At 32.6% G+C, this 22,152-nt stretch overlaps 1 protein-coding gene across 1 annotated transcript in view; it reads right to left on the bottom strand.

Annotated features, from left to right (window-relative positions):
* GBE1 (1,4-alpha-glucan branching enzyme 1) overlaps positions 1 to 22,152 on the bottom strand; it is a 235,075-nt gene that overhangs the window by 173,546 nt on the left and 39,377 nt on the right. Inside the window, exon 2 of the mRNA XM_016143897.2 lies at positions 19,695 to 19,864. Within this exon, the coding sequence (XP_015999383.1) occupies positions 19,695 to 19,864 (170 nt within the window). The remainder of the gene's footprint in view (positions 1 to 19,694; positions 19,865 to 22,152) is intronic.

Raw genomic sequence — 22,152 nt, 5'->3', positions numbered from 1 at the left:
TATTTAAATATATTTCAGAAGATCAACTTTTTGCGAAGTGATATTTAATTAGATTAGTAATATATAAAGTAAAAAAGATTACAAAATCATATCATAAAGGTATGTCTATACATTAGATATTATATATAATTAACCTAATTTATATATAATATCACCACTCAAAAAAAAAAGGCAATCTTCTAAAATGCTCAATAGGCTATTAACCTAAAGATTCACAAATTGCCTAATTATCCATATCAAAACACAAGTAGAACCTAAAATAGACCTCTATATGTGATTTCTACATTTATAACACACACTGGACATAATTCATTAGGCTATGCTCTTTCTTTTCTGAAATCCAAAATTCAAAAGAAATAAATCACTTTTAAATGAACCAATGTGTTTATTAGATCCATGGGGTATAAGAAAACTTCAACTGCTACTCTGTGTCATGCTGATATAGGCATAAACTCTCAGATTAAACTTCTCTCTTTGTAGTACAAGTTTCAATTTGGATTTTAAAAAGCTTGAGGCCATCAATTTTCACATCTTTCCCCACTCCCATTTCAGAAATCAGAGAACCAATTTTAGAAAAATACTGGCAAGTTATAAGAAGGTTTAACTTGTTCAAGAATAAATCTGACTGCCATTAAGGCAATTACATTAAAATAAAGAACATTTAAACCACTTAATATAACCAGGCTTTCTAGCTTCTAAGTTAATAAAGTCAAAGTGATTAATCATGTTTTTCTTAACTATTGTACTGATCAAATTCAAAATTCTAAAATTTAAAACAAAATCATTAAAATGTTTCTGCCGCTTTCAATCATCTCTAAAAGAGCCTACAAGGCTCTGCCTTCTCATCTCGTGATACCCTCTGCAACCCCTGCAGGGCTAGCCCACTGTACTACTTTTTGAGCAGTCTAAGCTCCTTTCTTCCTCTCTTGATCACTAGCTATTTGTCCACTGCACAAACCCTTTGAATCTGATACTCTGTAGACAGAAAACTATCCTCTTTCTCTGCGTCTGTCCCTAATATCTACTGAACACAGTGAAATCTCCACTATCATGAAGACCACTGTCCTACCTGAAACTATGTGGACTTAAACCCTCTAATACCAGGTACACATCCAACCAAGGTCATATGTACATCTCTTCTGTCCTTATTCTATGTGCATACTTGCTCTCTAAATTCCTCTTATTAAGGTTCCCACAGAAATGAACTAAATCTCAGATACAGCACAATCAATCAAGACACTAACAGCTAGCTAGATACAGAAATAGCAATCAAAAAGTAATAACGTAGATATCCCTCCAGCTCTAGTACTGGATCAGACACAGAACAGAAAACCAATAATATACATTAAACAAATAGTTACCAGAATACTCATTATTTTATAGTTATATATAGCATGCATTTCTAAAACTACAATAGTGATACTGTTCATCTTGAACTATGTACAGAAAATTTGCTAATAATTCACCTTCTTTATCATCATTATTATTTATCCTAACAAAAGAAATATCTCCAAGCCATTTCATAAGAGTAGCATAACCATGAATCACAATTTTAAATGACAGCAACCCTGTTTTTTTTTTTAAGGTTAAATGTTGAAAACTGCAGTGAACATAGCCCTTTGTTCATTGAAGTGTTCTTCACAGTAGCCAACACATGGAAACAACCAAAGTGTCCTTTGATAAGTGATTGAATAAAGAAGATGTGGTACATATATACAATGTAATACTACTCAGCCATAAGAAAAGATGAAATATTGTCATCGGCAAAAACATGGATGGATCTTAAGAACATCATGCTAAGAGAAATAGGTCAGAAAGAAAAGGACAAGAACCATATGATTTCACTCACTTGTAGAATATAAAACCGAAAGCAACATATGAACAAGACAAACAAAAATGCATAGACACAGACAATACTATGGTGGTTATCAGAGGGAAAGGGGGGTAGATAAGGGTAAAGGGAGTCAAATACATGGTGATGGGAGGAGATTTACTTTGGGCGGTGAACACTCAATATAATACAGAGACAATACATTATAGAAAATATACACTTGAAACCTATAGTTTTATTAACCAATGTCACCCCAATAAATTTAATAAAATTTAAAACAGAAGAGATTACAAGAGGATATGAGAAGACTTTAAGAGTAAAAAACATATTATTTACATTGTAATAACTTCTCTAGTGCATGCGTTTGGCAAAACTTAATAAACTGTATACTTTAAAAAAAAAGGTTAAACTATGATTCTCTTTATTGTCCTATTTTCCTGTGCAAGGCATTACAATTGTGATAATATGTGATTAAGTCCTACTAAAATAACTCAATTGATCATCTACCCTAAAACCCCCTCTCTTCCCAGAAAATGACAGTGCACTCAAAATATAACACACTGTTATATTTATATATAAAAATTTTAATAGAAGTGGAACGTTATGTGTGTTGTGTATGTTTGTGTGTACCTTAAAATAAATGATATCATATTGAACATTATGTTTGCAACTTGATTCCTAACTTTCCCTTGACCACCGTATTCATCATTAGGTCATGTCATCCAACAAACAAAATTTCTTGAAGCTTCCTTCAAGATTAGTTTCAGAATCACTTTGAAAGGTAATATTCATGCAATAGAAATAATCAGTGAAAACTATTAGTGATAGATATAGCCAAATAAGTTTGGATTTGAAAAGTGGCAGCCAAGGTTAAGAACAAATCTGATCTTAATGATGCAAAGTTTGCTTCTTCAACTACTATTTAAAAAAAGAAGAAAATTATATATGTTCTCTTTCAAGTCAATCCACTTCTCTGAATTTTCCTTTAAGGTAAAGAATGTAAACCACTTAATTACTTATATATTCATTGTATTATACAAATATAGTGTTAAATACATACACACACACATAAACACACACACACACACACACTCAACAATAATGTCTTATAAGTTAGGTATAAAATTATCCCAAAACTATAGGTCGGCTTCTAGAGACATAAACATGAGTTTCAGATGTACATCATAAAAGTTACTTGTAATTCAAGGGTATGAAACTGAGATGTCGTTGGTAAGCAGAACCTTAATAGAATGAATATGCATAGAATACTTGTAGCTAAACCTTTCGATTACTAGTTACTAGATAGGTGACTTTAGGCAGGTTATATAAGTTCTTGAATTTGAATTTCCATGTCTGTAAAATTTAGAAACGGCTCTCTGTTAAAGAACACTTCCTAGCATTGCAAAGAAAAGCTGCAACTGGAACTCATTGTCCTTTAAACTCATGGTCGTCATCTCTCTTCAGCTTGGCAGCTTATAGCACAGAACCAAAATGCCTTGAATGCAATCCTGGCTCTAGCACAGGTTAGCTCGTATGAGTTACAAAGTCGAAGTCTCAATTTGCTCCACTGGAAAACGAGGACAGTAAAGTACCTACCTCAATGAGCTACTGGAAACAGTGAAATACTCTGTATCAAACTCTGACTGTACAGTTAAGTGTTCACTATGTTTCAGATATTATACATACAAATGTACATTGTACAATATATATCCATCTCTTCTTTAAAAAGCACTCTCCTCTTTCTGTGTCATGATAAGACACTCTTCTCAGTTTCCTAATGACATTTCTTCTCTCAAGCCTACACCACGTCTTCTTTCTCAGCTTACATTGCCAAAATGTGAGCTCTTTATGGTTCTATCTTCAACTTTCTACTAATACTATTCTGGTGATTTATAAACAAAATTCTAAAATATTTGGTAAAGGGATGAATCCGATTTCCACAGGAAAAAAATATTTTATCATGGAGTAACTTAATAGTAGGCTTTACCAGGTACATCCTACATTTTCCATAGAATAATTCTGTTATGCTTTTAACTTAGGACAATATCAGCACCAATGAGTCTGACAAGAGAACCCATAACTTCAAAAGATAACCCAGCAAAGGCATGCTTTGACAAACTAGGAGATAATGTTCATATTCTCCATTTAAACTTTGAGAAAATGCCAGATAAAGAAAAAGAAAGAGTTTGTGAAAAAATATTTATTGCAAATGTTCTAGATGTCAGGCACTGTGCCAAGAGATCTCATATACACAGTTTCATCTCATCATACTTGATATACAGCACTGTAGATAGCAGGCTCTTCCTACATGGTTGATGATGAAGGTGTACAACAAAATAGTTCAGATGAAGATAATCCATCTGTTCGTAACAACAATAAATTCTCATTTTCTTTATGCCTATCATGACCAGGAATTCTTAGGTAGCCTCTGAGAGTTAATAAATCTCTATCTCCATTGAGAAAAGATTAACAACTCTATAATGGTGGTATATTTACAGGAGAGTTTACTTTGTGATTAACTCACCCTGAGAAAAGAAGGAAAAGGGAGAACAAAATGGACCACTTTCTATACAAGCTTTTTCTTTAAAAAAGGAATGGAAGTTATAATGAATAGACTTATCTTTTGACAGACTTTTGATTTTAATATGTATAATTAATCTGAGGTACTTTTGTGCTAATCAATATAACCTAGTTATTAAAAAAAGTTTACTAGACAAAGCTATAAAGCACCTAAGGTAACATAACTACTCAGTAGGTCTTGGAGAAAATAAACCAGTAAAAAAAAAAAATCCCTCTCCTGATTTAGCAACCCTTCGTAAAAATGAGCAGTGACAAGTTGATCAACAGGTGCCACAGGTCTGATCACAGGCTGGAGTCGCAACAACTGATATCAGTCCTGTCACCCATCTCTACTCCTCTGGCTTTTCTCAAACAGGAGAACTGGCATGGCCTCAAACACAGCCCAACCCTCAGTGTCCATTCTAAATGAAGGACCCTTAGGTCCTAAAACGAGGGGATACAGTTTCAGAGTTAAGGGACATGGTCAAGATTAGTAGTTGACTACATATACTTTTGTGTTCAACTCACTTTCCTTAATGCCTTGGGCTAAACATGCACAATTAACTAGGATCACATGCACAATTAACTAAAATCAATTCTGTAACAGTAAAGTTTGCAAATTTGGCTGACACATGTGCACTATATATACACACACACTCATTTATGTTTGCTTTTCTACTTTGATAACATAATTCTTCATATGCTTTAACTTTTAGAAAAGTACTATCCACTGGATGATATTATAAATGAGAAACCAACTCATTGGGAAATAAAACTAAAACACAAGGAAGTGTAATATATACTGATTGAGGAGTTGTGTTGATAAAGTGTTAGAATTGAATAAGTAGATACCCTTGTTGTTCTCAGTTTTCAGTTTCGTTTAATAAGTTTGGTTACTTTCTCCTTGAGGAGAAAAGTGAACCATACTTTGATCCAATATACTAAGTTATAAAATCCTTTCACAAACTTTTTTTATATACTCACTGTACAGTTCAATTAAAATGTACCTTTTGGGGCTGAAATTTATAAAGAATTCCTATTAAAGGCAAATCCTGAATACAAGTTAAATACAAACTAACTATAAATTTAAGATTTTAAACCTATTTCTAACTTAAAGAAAGGTTAAAGCAATCTATTTTTAATTAAATATATCTGTAGCAACTTAATTCCAAATCTTAAGGTTCTGCAACCCAATTTCTCATGATAAGAATATTACTAAAGCTCATCTGCATTGAATGACAATCTTCCATTCCTCTCAGCTCTCTGAATCCATTATCTGTCTCATGGGAATGAATGCTTTGCTATGACTGATGATGAGTAAGATATATAGGACAAATGATGCACTTTTTCATTTAAAAGACTAAAAAGGAAATTCACTTTAGTCTCCTTTCTGCCTAGTTTCATTAAAATCTAAATACAGCTATTCTAAAAGATTTTTTCTGGCTCAGTTCAGTTTGACAAAAAACGTCTCATGTATCATTTAAATCAATTATAGATTCTCTGGAAATATACCTCAAAAGTTTCACTTTAACACGTTCTTATTTAAAAATAAATGCGTAAAATATCACCGAAATTAATAAGCAATCAAAAAAACCTCAAAAAAGTATCAAGAAATAGTATTGTATATATAATTATTACTAACTTATATTCTAAGAGTTGTTTTGACTTTAGAAAGTACTTAGGATTGTTTCATTATGTAATTCTTTTTTCCCAAAATATCTTTATAAAAGAGTATCTTTAATCATTGAATTTTTTACCTGAAAAGTATCCATAAATGGCCATAAATACTTAGAAAATCATAAAAATTTCAATTTAACTTTATTACTAGATGATCTTAAGCAAATCTCCTAAGCTTATATAAGCTTAGAGAGCACCCATTTCCCCTGCCAGATAAAAAGGTTATTGTCCCTCTTTTGTATCTCTGGATTCCCATGACTTCATCCATTCCAAGATAGATAAAGGTATAAAGCACCTAAGGTGATGTTACTGCTCATCTGAGTCAGTCTTAGGAGAAAGTATGCCAGTAAAAGATAAAACCTCTCTTCTTAACCCTTCAAAAAAAGGATGAGTGACAAGCTGATTGACAGACCTGATCACAGGCTGGAGCTTCAGCAACTGGTATCAATTCTGTCCCCTGTCTCTACTCCTCTGGCACAGTGTCTGGCACATAGAAGGTGATCGATAAATACTATACCAATGAGAAGAAAAGTAGGGGAAAATAAAGGAGAAGCTGTTGAATTTAAATTCCAGATCTTTCATATACTCTTCTAACTTAAAGAGCTCTAACACAGTTTTGAAATAGACCTACTAAAAAAAAAAAAATGATACTTTAACAGAGTAAGTAAGCATCTTATGCTATGATTGTATTCTAATACTCCAGGAGGGGAAAAAGCAAGAAAAACTGTGATTTTACTTGCCCAGAGTTTAGATGTATTGGTATTCATAAATATATTGTTTATTAATACTTTAGAAGCTTCTGATAAATTGCTACAAATTTAATTTTGCTTGAAGTAGATTAAGATATTTAGTACCTACTTTCACCCTTGCTTCCTTCTGGCAGGGCTGCCTTTTTCTCTTAACCACAGAGCCTGTAACTGGGCTCCTCTTTTAGGACTCCAGCTCTAACTATATCCCAGTAACCAATCATTCTCTTCTTTTCCATATCTTTACTCAAAGGGGCAATGGATTCCAGTTCTGGTTGTGCCCTTAACCTTCGCCAGCCTTCCATAAGAGCTCTTCATTAAACTCTCTCCAGTGATACACCTGAGTGTACCATCTGTGTCCTGCTGCTCCCTAATACAGAGGCCAAAATCCTGTGACTCTCAAGAAAAACTCTTCAACAGAAGCACGTCTGTAAATTACTACCACCTGAAGATGACACCCTCATTCACTGGAGCCAAGCACACTTATCAGTGGGCTGAGACAGCAAGAATAAAGCAAGTTAGAGCAACCCTAGTTAAAACCAAACAAATAAAGAATGCCTCTACAGTGCCCAGAGTTGTCAGTCTACACAAGAATGCTTCATTTATTTACCTTCTGTCCTGATGGAGCTTTCTTGTCTCCTACTTCCCCTTTATTGGGATAAACGTGTTTGAACAAACACATATCTCCATCCATAAAGCAATGTCTAGATTTCATCTGCCCAGTATATCTGTTTCATTAAGTGGTAAGTATATCAGATACATTTATCACAATAAAAAAATAATTCATTTCCATTTTGATGGGTAACTTTTAATTACATAGTTATGGTTACATAATTATAACCTTTAAAAATATCTTTGAAAATCTTTCCTCACTATTTTGACAGAAATAATGTAAGCACTAAGTATTTAACGATTTTTCTATACATTATAGAAATATTATTCATCGCAGTCCCTACATTATAATAAATATTGTTCATCACAAAGTGAAGATTAGGGTTACAGATACGTGTCCACCATCTAATAACACGACCTTGTACCACCATGTCAGGCTGCCCAGATCCTCTAACGAAATACAACAGACTTAAACAACAGACATCTATTTTTCAGTTCTGGAAGCTAGTAAGTTCAGTACTAAAGTGCCAGAAGATTCAGTTCTTGATGAAAGGTAGCTTCCTGACTTGCAGACTGTTACCTTCTTGCTGTGTCCTCATAAGGAAGAGATTGGGGGATGGGAGTAGGGGGAGAGAACCAGAGGGCTATCATGAGCTAAGTAAGCAAGGTGCTCTGGTCTCTCTTCTTCTTCTTTTAAGAACACTAATCCCATCATAGCTTCCCCATGACTTCATCTAAGCCTAATTACTTCCCAAAGACCTATTCTCCAAACACATCACATTAGAGGTTAAAAATTCAACATATGAATTGGGGAAGGATAAGTGGGACATAAACATTCACTCTTTAATAGCCACCTAAAGGAGATTCTTTCCAGCATTTCTTCTACTAAAAACGTTTATCCATTCCCTAAAATTTTCTAAGCTCTTAAATACTTTCTCCATTCAGCCATTTTCTTCCCAAGGGAAATTCTTTCCAGAGAACTTCTTCACAGGGTGTCCTCTACGTTCCTAATTGTTCTCCTCCTGATTGTTCTCCGTTCCTATTGCACAACCTATTTCTTTTTCTACTCAACTCTCTCTTGAGCTTGAGTCTCTGGCTCCTGCATTGCATGTCTTCCTCTTTCTTGGCTTATTCCCTCAGCTTTCTGGCATTTATACATAATCTCCTAAGAAAAAATGCTTTCAAGATAAAATTTCTGCATCCCTACATATCTGAAAGCCTCTCAACCTCACCTAGACACCTGATTGTTAAATTGGCCAGGGAGTAAGAACGAAATTCTACCACCCCAGAAACATGAAGTAATCACTTCATTGTTCTCTACCTTCCAATGTAAGTGATAATCCTAACTGATTCTTTCCTAGGAAACAGATATTTTTCTTTCCTTCCAGAAGATTCTCCTAAGTAAAGAAAATATGGGTCACTGTTTTAGGTTGCACACAGACTATTATGTGCTAGGAAACAAGAATATAGCTGTGACTTCCTCCCCATGAAGATGGAGTGAGAGAAATGAAAAGAAAGAATATACGATACTACAGCACCCACTATCATATAAATGATACAAGTCTTCAAAAAAGAGAGCAATATATCACCAACATGAAACTCTACTCCCAGAAACTGTGATTCAGGAGGTTTGTTATTTATCCTGGAATCTTCATTTACCAACAGCCAGGTTTTACCCTCCTTTGAGTTATATATGGACCAGGCACTGGGAAAAATTGTTTTAGACTTAACAAAAGATGATGAAGATGAAATTGTTCTCCAGTAGAGGAAACATCAAAAATCCTGTGTAAAATAAAACATAACTAATTTGCTATAATATAGAAAAAGAATATAATAATATCTCTTACTGAGTTTTCTAGAAATTTGAATAAGTAAAATTCTATAATTCAAATCTCTTTACTATAAAAATACATAAAAATTCAAAAAATTGGTAAGCAGAAAATTTTAAATTTGAAAATATTTTAACAGAAGCAGGACCACTAAGTCAAATCATTCCAGGGGTGCTTTGGATACCTAAAACACATGAAAAGGGCCCTATAGCCTTAACAGAACTCCGCAGGCCTAACAGAAGGAAATGCTATTCCAGTGATGAGGCTGCAATGGAAACCACTCTACCTATTTCAAATAGAGAAACTTATTACAGGGAATTGGTTACACAGGTAATAGAAGGACTGAGAATTCAAATAGAAGACAATTAAGAAACCTAGGAATTAGCAATAATATAAATCTAGTAACACCCTTAAGGAACAGGCAGTGCTACTGGAATTTAGAAGCCAGAGCTATCTAGCAGGAACTAGGCAAGCCTGCTTGTCAGGAGCTGAGCTCACAAAAGAAAAGCAACGAGAACTACAAAATGTACCTACTGTAGGAGACATGGTCAGCTTTACTCTGGACAGAGGGTTGGGCAAGTGAGTAGGGGAGAATTCCTTGGCTTCTCCTTCCTCCCACATCTTCCATTAGTGTCTCCTACTAAACCAACTCAACAGAAGCAGAAACAAATGTGGTACAGAGTAGAACAGAAAAGAGTTGGTGAAAGGATCTTACAGCAAATAAGCAAATCAACAGCACAGTTAAATATCCAAGTTTGGTAAAAACATCAATAAGCAAGGCAACTCAAGAAAACTGAAAGTGTATGTTCACATAAAATATTGTACACAAATGTTCAATAGTCCAAACTGAAAACAACCCAAATGTTCATCTGCTGAGAAATAGATAAACAAAATGTGGTATGTCTATATGGTAAAATACTATTCAGTCCTAAAGAGGAACGAAGGATTGTTACATGCTACGAAATGAATGAATCTTGAAAACATTATAAGTGAAAGAAGCTGGAAACAAAAAGCTACAAATTGTCTGATTCCATTTATATGAAATGTACAGGATAGGGAAATCCATGGAGACAGAGAATAGATAAATGGTTGCCAAGAAATGAAGGGAAAAGAGAATTGGGACTAACTGCTAATAGGTATGAGGTTTCTCTTTGGAGTGATAGAAATGTTCTGGAATCAGACAGTGGTAATGGCAAATACCATTACCATACAGTAAATACACTAAAAACCACTCAAGTATATACTTTGAAATGGTGATTTTTATGTTATGTGAATTATATCTCAACTTCAAAATGTTAGATGAAAAAATAAAGAAAATAAATAACTAAGAAGTGAAAGCATATAATAAGCCTTGAAGACTTCACTCAAAAGTCATTTAGTTCCCATGGTTCCTGGGCAGAGCTCTACATATCAATATCACTACCAAAGGTTATTGATACTTGCTGACCAAATGTGGCATTATTTTCAGGTTCTTATTCTCTAAATGATACATTTGAGGTACTTCTGACACTGATTTGCAAGCAACTAAAATGGCTTAGTCATTTTTTCAGGAACCTATCACAAGAGATAGCAATCAAAATTAAAATTAATATTTGCACAGTTTCACATCAGCAATTGCAAAGCAACAAAGCAAAATTTTCTTTTTTTAATCTATTCGAGCTTAAACATACCTCTAAATTTTTCTAATAACAGAATAGTTGGACAGGGATTGAAAATGTAAAGAATATAAGCCAGTAATGAGGAAAAGGACTTGGGTAGGAACCATGGGAACTAAATGACTTTTGAGTGAAGTCTTCAAGGCTTATTATATGCTTTCACTTCTTAGTTATTTATTTTCTTTATTTTTTCATCTAACATTTTGAAGTTGAGATATAATTCACATAACATAAAAATCACCATTTCAAAGTATATACTTAGACAATAAACCAGAAAAACCTCCAAGACTAATGAGTGAACTCCAGTTGGCCGGCTTGGGACAACTGTCCCAAATAAAACAGTGGATAAGTAAAACAGTGCTATACATCTTTTAAGGATTTACTACATTTTGGAAAACTCTACAGTGCAAAATGATATTCAGTTATGTTATCTACAGCATAAGAAGGAAAATATCAACAATTTAAATTGGAGCTGCTTTAAAAGTCTACAGTGACAGCTTCTTAGAATAATATAATTTGAACTTAAATAGTTTAGTTGTGATCAAGAGATAGAGAGCGTTGATACATATTATAATCAATCACACTCAGGGCTACGCATCACTATTATAAAACAGAAGACCTCTATGAAAACATCTAACTGATAAGAGAATAATATGAATAATGTACCTTCTCTGTGTAAGTAAATGGTGAACTTAAAAAAGTCACTTTAATGGATAAAATTATGAAAACTTCAAAAGACAACTATTGAAGAAAACCATAAACAAAATAATTTTACAGACGTTAACTAGAAGAGAAACATTAAAACTGAAACCTAATTAAAAGTACTGTATTAACCAAACAGCATAAATTTTTAACAGGATATGTATGAAAAAGTAACATAAGGAAAGAAAATTATTATTTATGTCACACAATTCAAAATCTACTTTCAAGCACTAAGGGCTGTAACAGCAATCTCCTAAAATCCCAGGAGGTAAAAATGCTTCCCTATAAAATAATCCCATTAGGCATTATAACAAACTCTCTGATCCAACACAACTGGGGTCACAAGTCAGTACATATATTGAAAATAGTGGTTAAAGCAGAGAATGACAATACATATATATAAACAGTAAAACTTTTCTTTTAACCTAAAAAGACAAATATTTTCACCCATCTTCTGATTTAAGATTATTTTATTTTTTTAAGTTTAGTGCTGAGATTTTATATCATTCTTATATGAGTCTATGCCTACAATATGACATTTATGATTTTCAATTCCTCTAGAATAAAAATAGAATGAAAGCTAAAAGGTGCATGCAAAATAATCTGTATGTGAAATCATTAGATTTATATATAACCTTTTCTTGTAGCTCACTTGTGCATACTTAATTCAAAATAATTTTTCCAACTTGTCCATACTGAGATTTTCTCAATATTTAATAATTTTCTTTCCTATCGCACTCATAGTTCATCATCGCTCTATACATTATATTACAGGATCATAATGAATTGGCATTCACAGGATTGGAGGGGGTGCTCACTATAAGCACACAAGGTAACTGGCAGGAGGAGAATTTTATATGTGTATGCAACCACTCTCTACTACCAACGTGTGCTCAGTCTCCTGGGGGAAACTCTCAGCTCCTTGACAATCAGCCTGTAAAGTAGAAGTAAATTCAGTAAGTCTGGTAAGAATACTTTGGTTAAGTAAACCTACATTGTACCTCTACTCCACTGAAAATGAATATTGGATCGATGAAAACAGATCAAGGGTATGAGAGAATCAACACCAGGTTGGAAAGCTAGAGAAAGTTCCCACAAGTTTCTACAAAACACCCTTTGGCTGATTAGTTACTTTAAGTTGACATATATCAAAAAGGCCATTCATTTCTTAGCATGTGTTGGCTCAGTTAACAATCAAAAGCTGTCTACCTCTACTTTGTAGTTTGCCACCCCTTTGCCAAAATAAGAATCCCCAGACCATCCCAGGAATTTGCTTTCTAGAAACATTTTCAATAAGGCAAACTAAAAGGAAGCCACATAAAAATGCATTCCGAAAATGCACAAGGAGTTGAAAATGTCTATGTGACAAAAGACTCCTTTTAAGTTCCACTCGAATCCAGAGGCCAGTAGAGATTCCAAAGAAACCATCTCAATAATCTAAGTAGGAAGCATTATGATACCTAACCAACTCCCTTATGGTCCCAGAAAAAAAGACTATTAGATATCTGGAATATTAAAAAAAAAAACTAAAATTTTACACCTTATATTATGAACATGTGTTATTTGCCACAAAGATCATTTATATTATTATTCCCAATTTTTTATGAGCCTCCATGAAAGAGAATTCTGTTTCCATGCTGCATTGACATAGGCTTGGCCAAATTATTTGGTTAACAAAATGAAAGTGCAAATCACATTTGCCACTTCTAAGCTGGAGTTTTTAGGGCCACAACAGGTTTCCTCCATTGCTGTTTTTCTCTACCACAAAATCGGCATGTTCCAAACAGGGGCTTATCCACCATCCTTGATTCTGGAAAGAATTTGACACACAGGACAGAGACACAGCTGACAATGCAGCCAACATGAGCAAGAAAAAAAGCCTTGAAAAAGCCTTGGTTGTTTTAAGCCATTAAAATGGGGGAGTTTTTCATAACATGCATTATTATAGAGAAAGGTGACTGACAGAGACACCACAGATTTAGTTGAAGGAAGAAAATACAAAGGAGGTTGCTATCAGAACTATACCTTCCAACCATAAAGGACTTCTAAACTAATATTAATACTAATCACTAATTTTCAGATCAGTGTTTCTCAAATGATCTAAGATGATGGACCAGTTATCTATCTATCTATCTATCTATCTATCTATCTATCTATCTATCTATCTATATATATATATTCCACTCTATTATAGACCAATACTTAGGCAAAATAAAATGAATTATTAGATAATCAAAATAAAAAGACTTTCAAAATTTAAGCCCCAATTTCTGTATTACCATTCAACTGAAATAAAATTACTCTGTCAAGCTGTTATTAACATTTTTAAATGCTCACTCCCAATTTCTGACATATCATTGCAAACCAATTACAGTGCACGAAACCACATTGGTTCACAGAGCACACTTTGAGTAGCACTATTTCAGAGCATGTGGAAATAAAAAATATAAAGGCTTTTGTGATGATGTAAACTTTTTAGCAACTGTATAACTGGAAACTAAATTGTAGACAAATTTCATGCAGAAAACAGGTAAAATTATCCTTGGTATTTTTCCCACTCTACAAAAATAATTGTGGTTACTTTTTACTATAGGCATAAAATTCAGACTAAACCTTTTTTTTTTAGTCTATCAATGATAGACATGTAGGTTCTTTGATATGTGCCTGGCTTCTGGACTTCATAATTTTAAATGAAATGTTTTCAGTTATAAGGAATAGGAACCCAATTATTTTATATTGACATAAGTAGTTTACTGACTTGCTCTCTATTTATTATCATCTAGCTACTGGAAAGCAGCTAGTTTTCTTCAATTATTTAGCAAACTACAATAAACACGATTTACTTCCAAAACTGCAAGTATATTTTAAATTGCATTTAATTTTCTAAAGAATGAATTTTTGCTATGTTTAAGATGATTCAAAGTTTTGGAAATTCTTCTCAAACCTTTAATATACTTTCTGACTTGCCCAGAAATACTTTTTGGGTGGTATGATTCCAATCTTGATGAATGTCATTATATATCCACTGTCCTTCTGGGTTGCTGTAGCAGCTGATGGTTGCTTAAAAATCTAGTTTCTTTTTTTTTTTAATGACTGAAAAGAAAAAATTAAAATGATTGCTTTATTTTCTCTCAAATGAAGAAAAAATACGTATGATAAAGTAAAGTTGCTTTCCAAGTTTTAAAAATGTAATGACAAAAGATGTACCTCAGGCTAGGCAAAATAAAAGAGACTAAACCATTTGACTTTTGCAAAGCTTGACTGTCTTTTGAAATTAATTATAATTTTTTAAATAAAAAATAAAAAGACCTTTGCAAATTAGAGTATTTTTTTCAATCTCGTTGATTAAATTTCTGTAGCAATGAATTTTTATACTCACAGGCTAGTTGGTATCTAGAGCAACCCAGTTAGGCAGTTAAGACAGATATCATCATCTTTATCTCCACTGGGTCCAATGAAAAACCATGTTTAGAGAGCTCAACTGTGTTTTAAAAAGTCTATGTTTTTTCTCTTCTTTAACATGCCAATTCATGGCAATTTCTTTCTTAAAGATAATTTACATTTACTACTCTAAGTAGTTGTACTAATGTTTTAGGTGAGTTGGCAAAAAACTACACCAGAACCACAGTTACCAGCAATATTATGAGTAAGCCCCAAGAAAAAATGTATAGTGCAGTCAATTTCTAAAATGATTAGAAGAAAAGACAGACATCACAACAATATGCTAAAGTATTTTATTACAGGTATAATTTTCCACAATACAGAATTAAAGTCTAGACATTCTATAACTTTAATTTCTTCTGAAAAATTATCACAACTAAATGAGTAATCATTTAGAGGAAAACTCAATTAAGAAAATTTCCTTTTTCTAGAAAATATAAGCAACAGTCAATTTATCCATTAGCTGAAATAAGATTTTTGTTGCAGGTGTTGGAAGATTTGTATATATTATCTTTGGGAATTGAGAGAAGAGATAGGTACAAAAGCAATGTTTTAAATTATATATACAATATATTTTCATGATAAAAATATAAATAAAATTGTGTCACTTTTTAAATCTCTGCCAACAGGTAAAGAAGCAATAGTTTTCTCAGGTGTTATTTCAGGACATATATAGATGTTAAGCTTACTGTTGCATTAGATGACAAATGAAATAAGAAACAAAATTTGTTAAAAAGGTCAATGATACAGAGATTAATTCTATAGATTCTTTTAAATTTATTGATGTTCAATTTGTCAGCTGATAAATATAAAGTCATATAAATACAGTTAAATACTTTTTAAAAGACTTTATTTCATTAGCAAAACCACTAAGAAAAACATCTTAACTAACCTTCATTTGCATTTTCTAATAAAAAATATACTGTAATTTTTTAGCTAATTAATGTGCATTTTTTTCTTTTTGGTTTAGTATAAATTCATACATTAGAAGACTTAACAATTAAATTGCCTAACACATTTTGACGCTGAGAAAAAGTTCAACAACAAAAAAAATGACTTTCTTCTTGCTCAACTCTTCTTAGGAAAAAAAAAAAGATTTTACGTAAATAAGAGAAAAACAAAATGTAGAATCCTTTGTGTTTTAAAAAAAATGGCACGGTTAATGCAGTTACATAAGGGTATATTTTCAGCTATGTTGTCATGACCTTCAAAGTTCTGTGTTCCATACAGTCATTAAATTGATATTCATGGGTACATTTTTTTTTTCAAAAAAATTATTTTAAATGAATTATTAACTCAAAATATTGGTTCTGCTCTCAATTTTCTAGCTTTTTTTTTTTTCAAAATTTCGAAGCTTTTAGTGAGAAAAAGTAGAGATCTCATGTATAAAGAGATCCTGTGACCCTGCAACTTTGGGCAGAAAAAAAGATATCCTTTCATCTAAATAAGAAAATAGATTAGACATTTAAATTTTACCAGCATACTACTTGTTCTTAACTATTTTCTATAACAATTTCATTTATCTTAGTCTTTCCAATCTCTCCAATAAAAATAAAGGACCACTGATTAAACCATGGTTGACTAATTAACTGAATGCCATCTCAGGGATATAGTGAGATTTTAAATTACTTGATATACCTTCACAAAGAGCATGATTTTTAGAAATCAAGTTAAATTGAAAAAAATTAACAAAGGAAATTTTGCATTAAAATAGGGGCTAGGTAATTTTTAGTTTTTTCTTTACAAAAGATTCTTTAAATTATTATACTTTTAATGGTTAAGCACTAAATCCTAAGTACAATTTTTGAATGCAATTCTCCAAATGAACATATGGCCCAACTAAATTTACAAGGCACAACTTTTAATAAATCTCATTATAACAAATCTAGTTTTCATATAGTTCTTTTCTCATATTTTTTATATTTCTAAAACATATTTAGTGCATTTAATCAAAAATATGGAAGAGGAGGTAACTAATGCAAGTATCAAATTTTAACTGAGGTTTTTATAGTAGTTTTGCTATCTTTATATGAAAATTTAACTTGAACATTCTCAATACCTCTAAATCTTATAGTCATAAAAAGAACTAATAAAATAGAATGTCAGTATGTGCCTTTACTATAGATTAATGTTTAAGTGATCTATGAAAAAAACAGTAATCAAGGCAGTTGCACAGAGAAGATGGAGAAATAACCATGTTTGTATATAAAAAAATTAATAACAATTTCAGTAATAATTTAAGTGAAATGTTTCCTACTCTCAAATTACACTTCATAATTATCAACAGGCCAAGCTATCTGAATAAGCAGATCACATGATCTTTCACCACACTGCACATGAAGTTTTCAAAAATTCTCAAGAGATATAGGAAGGTGATATCATCTAATTAGGGGGACTGCACAGAGAATTATTTTGAGTCCTTATACCTGTGCTTTCCAGTAAAAGAGTCACTAGCACTAATGGCTACTGAACACTTGAAATAAAGGTAGTGCAACTGAGAAACTGAAGTTTTAATTTTATATAATTACTTTATCAAATTTAAATTTTAAAACTATTACTCAATTAGTTACCAAAACTTATTATGTCTGGAAAAATTTGGGTATACACTTTTAAACTGAAAATTTTATTAAATCTAATTTATATCAAGTATTTCCAATGAAAAAGTATTAGATTTATAATACTTTTATAAATCTAAATATTATAGTAACGAATTTTATATTGATTACATGTTAAAATAATATTTTGATATACTGGGTCAAATAAAATGTATCATTATTCGAATTCATTCAACTATTCTCCATTTACTTTTTTAACACAGCTCCTAAAAATTATGAATTACATAAGTGTCTGGCCTTGTATTTGTAGTGGACAGTGCTACCTTGGACAATATATATAAAATCAAAACTTTTTAAAAGTCAGGTTCCTTAGGGTATGATATACATGCAGTAAAAGTCACTCCTTTACATGTACAGTTCTACAAATTCTGACAGATGTATAGTCATGTAACCATCACCACGATCAGGACATAATACATTTTTATAACCCCAAAAAAGTTCTCTCATTCTCTTGTGTAATCACTTCACACCTCCTACCCCCAAACCATGACAATTCTGTTTTCTGTCTCTATAGTTTTATTTTCAGAATGTTATATAAATGGAAAAATATAGCGTGTAGACTCTTGAGTCTAATAAAATCAAATTTTAAATATTTTAAACTTATAGCACTCTATAGTACTAACGGACTATTACCATTCTGATATTTCCTTTCCTTGCAACATTTTGCCAAGGTCTATTTTTCTCAGTTATTCCACTTGCAAAACTGAGCTTTCTTCCTTGTTACTATTACAGCAACCTATTTATGCTTCTAGAACAAAACTAAACAGATTGCATTATAGTTATTTATATACAGGTCTTCCTCCCATTACATTGTAAGCCAGAAGTCTGACTCCTATGTTTATCATAAGATCAACTGTCTGGGGAAATTAACAGTACAGATAACAAGACTAAGAAGGTATTTCCCATTGTGTTATAAAAAAAAGAAAAGGAATAAAAAATTAAGGGATGAAGAAGTCTACCTTCTAGATTAGATGTCTACTTTTACTGAGGTCTCAAAAAAAGGATATTGGGCGATACAGGATGCAATGTAAATGTCTCTTAGCCTCAAAATACTAACCAGGTGCAAATGCTAGTGGAGATTTAACCTGGACTGCTATTTTTACCCAGATTTCTATTGTCTTCTTTCAGGGCTTGCTAACAAAGTCGAGTAAATCTGGAGTAGTCTAACATTATTTTCCTCATAAACTGTTATTTCTGGTACATGATTTTATAGAACATAGTTTTTTTAGGAACATGTGTATCACATTATAGTAAAAATACCTGTTATCACATGAAGGTAAAGACTTAAAAATTCTATGGCTCAATCTGAAAAGTAAATCATTTGTAACTTATAATCTTTATATAGTCAGATATATGAAATATAACGTCTATCTGTTAGGTAGTTAGGTAGACATAACCAACTAAAGAATGAAAGCCCAAAGATCTCCCTTAGGACTTCCTTGGAACCCCCATTTTATGGTTATAAATTACCCCTACATTCTGAGGCACAAAGGAGAGAAAAGCCATAAAATAGCAGCTAGTTTGGCCCAGCCACAAACACTTGAGCAGTTAGTAATATCCTAACCTCTCCGTAACCTCATCCTCGTTATAACATCATTAAAACGTCATGCATATGCCCAGAATTTCATAAATCTCATTCTAACAGACTGTATTTTGGGTAAGTGCATGCACAGTAGCCAAAGGGTTATATAACAGCCAAATGTCAATCTTAGTGACCTCACATGCCAATCATCCAGCACCACTCTCAGAACCTCCCATCATGACCCTAATATAATATAGAACTTCCCACTTCATGCAGCTGCAGCCTTCTTTGGCATAGTCTGTTTCTCCTTTGAAATGTACTTTTATAAATCTTATTTTTCTAAATCTTGCTGATTGTAATTCTTTACTGTGTCAGCAGAAAGAATCAAGGTCCCCTAAAGTGCTATCGAGGCAACAACAGATTTTAGATCGCCCGAATGGTAACATATCTTTTAAACAGATAAATAAAATATTATCATTGACTTTAATGCTTCCAAAGTACTTACTGAAGTCTCCAGTTAGAAAAACTCCTTCTGCTCCAGGGGCCCATTCTTTGCAGTATAAACCACCATCAGCACATCTGTGGATGCCAAATGATTCATAGCCTTTGGAAAACTTATCGATACCACCTTCAGCCTCTCCAATGTTGTTCAAAGTCTGCTTAAACCGGTTATACCTTTGAAAAGTGCAGAAAAAGAAAGTTAGAAAATTAAATTGTCTGCCAGAAAAACTATTGTAATTAAGTAGGTGCTTTACTCTTATTCAGAAAAAGAAAAATATATATCATTGAAGAGAACTATTGTGAACAATTTTGTTTATTGGTAGAGATTACCAGGTAGGATAAGATCATTATCTCAAATAAAGTGAATTGATCCTACTAGCATTTTTTGCAATTTCAAGCATTATGATACAAGAGGAAATATAATGGTTATATTATTCCATGAAAATTTTTAAACCATTATAGCAAATTCTATGTCAAGATAGTATAAAGAAAGATCATCTTTATCTTTCACCTCTAATCCCTAATAAAATAAAATAAAATAAAAAATTGTTACAACTCAGCAAGAAAAATAAAATTACCCTACAGCAGGGCTTGCCACATTTTCCTGTTAAGGAGCAGATAGTAAATATTTTAGGCTTTCCCAGCCATATGGTCTCTGTTACAACTCAGCTGTGTCTCTGAAGCATGAAAAGAGCCAAAGGCAGCATGTAAATGAATGGGTATGGCTGTGTTCCAACAACACTTAATTTACGAAACCAGGTGGCAGGGCCAAATTTGGCCTGTAGGGTATAATTTGCCTAGCCCTTCCCTATAGCAACTAAGCATGGAAAGAACATAGACCATGTCAAACTACAATGGCTAACAGCATGGAGAAAAAAACAAAGATTCCTTCTCAAGTAGGACCTGACCTTTCCCAAATCCCCAGAGTCCATATTCAGGATTGGTTGAAAAAATAATAATAATAATATATATATATATATTATTTTCACTTATACCCCCCCAAATCTGAGGAAAAGCAAATTAGGACAAAACTGGTAAAACTGGGAAAAGTGAAGCGTGTAGCAGGTGCTCTCTGTCAGAAGTGAAGGTTCCAGAACAACACAATGAATTGAGAGCAAAGCCAATAAGCTTCCCTGCACTTCTCCATACCCTGATGGGTGAGCAATAAAAGTCTCCAAAAGATGGCATGAATCCATGTAGGGGAAATACAAAGAATATACAAAATTTGAGAAGCTGACTAATGAAGAACACCTCAACTGAGCTGATCTGAAAAAGAACCTTTCCACAAATGTTTCACATTATATTTCAACTTCATTAAAAACGAATTTAATATAAATAAAAGCTGAGAGATTATATTATGAAACAAGAGGAGTAAAATTGGACCACAGAACTAAACAAACAAAAAGAGGAACAAAGTATATCATTAGGAAATAATAAATAAATTAGAGTTGGCAAGGGACAAAATGTACATACAGCAAAAATAACAAATTACTAGTTAAGTGAATAAATTGGAAATTGATACAATTTAAAGACAAAGAAATTGAATATACTAAAGAGAAGCTAAGAGAGACACAAAATTGATGAAAAGATCTAAATAAGAATGGCTGGTGACTCTTAAGAACTAAAAAAAAACTGAAAAAAAGAAAAAAATGCTCAAATTCACACATAACAAAACTAAAAACTTAAATTTCAAAATTCTACTTTCCACCTAAAAAAAAAACAGTAAACATGTATATGATAGTCTGTGTGGATAAAGTACAGTAGAGGGGAAAAGACATTCTCAAATATTCTCAAACACTCTTTAGTAAAATAGAGAACAATTTGGCATCAGCTATGAAAATTTTATATTCATACTCTTGAACTAAGTAATTCTATTCTATAAATTTACCCTTTGGATATATTGCACAAGGAAGCAAAGATATCTACTTGTACAATGACAATCATTATGACGTATCAAACCATGCAAAATAACCTACTTATTCAACAATGGAAGACTGGTTAAATAAACTGTGGAACACTCAAACAACAAATTACACAAGAGCCATTAAGAAGAACTAAGTAGAGAGAAATGTGTTGATATAGAAAGATGTCCAATATAGACTATTTTCTCAAATAAGTTGCAGAGCAGTTTTCCACAAAGCACATATTTGTATAAAGAAAATAAAGATATAACTACAGTTGGCATACAGATACATTTTTCACAGACCTCATGCTGGGCAATTGGGAATTTCAATAGCCTGGGTCAAGCATAAGGATCACTAGCACCACTATGCTCCTCACATTTGCTTCAACAACAGGGAAGGATAAGGCACAGAATCTGATCAGTGGAGGGCAAAGGCTTATGGGAGTGGTAGGTGTGAGCGGACTATTTCATATATGATCCCCTTTTGTATTTATTACTAACAAATACACACACACACACACACACACACACACAAACACATATACATTCATGGTTTTGA

Source organism: Rousettus aegyptiacus, unplaced genomic scaffold, assembly GCF_014176215.1.
Source record: "Rousettus aegyptiacus isolate mRouAeg1 unplaced genomic scaffold, mRouAeg1.p scaffold_m13_p_4, whole genome shotgun sequence".
Taxonomy (NCBI): Eukaryota; Metazoa; Chordata; class Mammalia; order Chiroptera; family Pteropodidae; genus Rousettus; species Rousettus aegyptiacus.
This window is presented reverse-complemented; position numbering and strand designations above follow the sequence as displayed.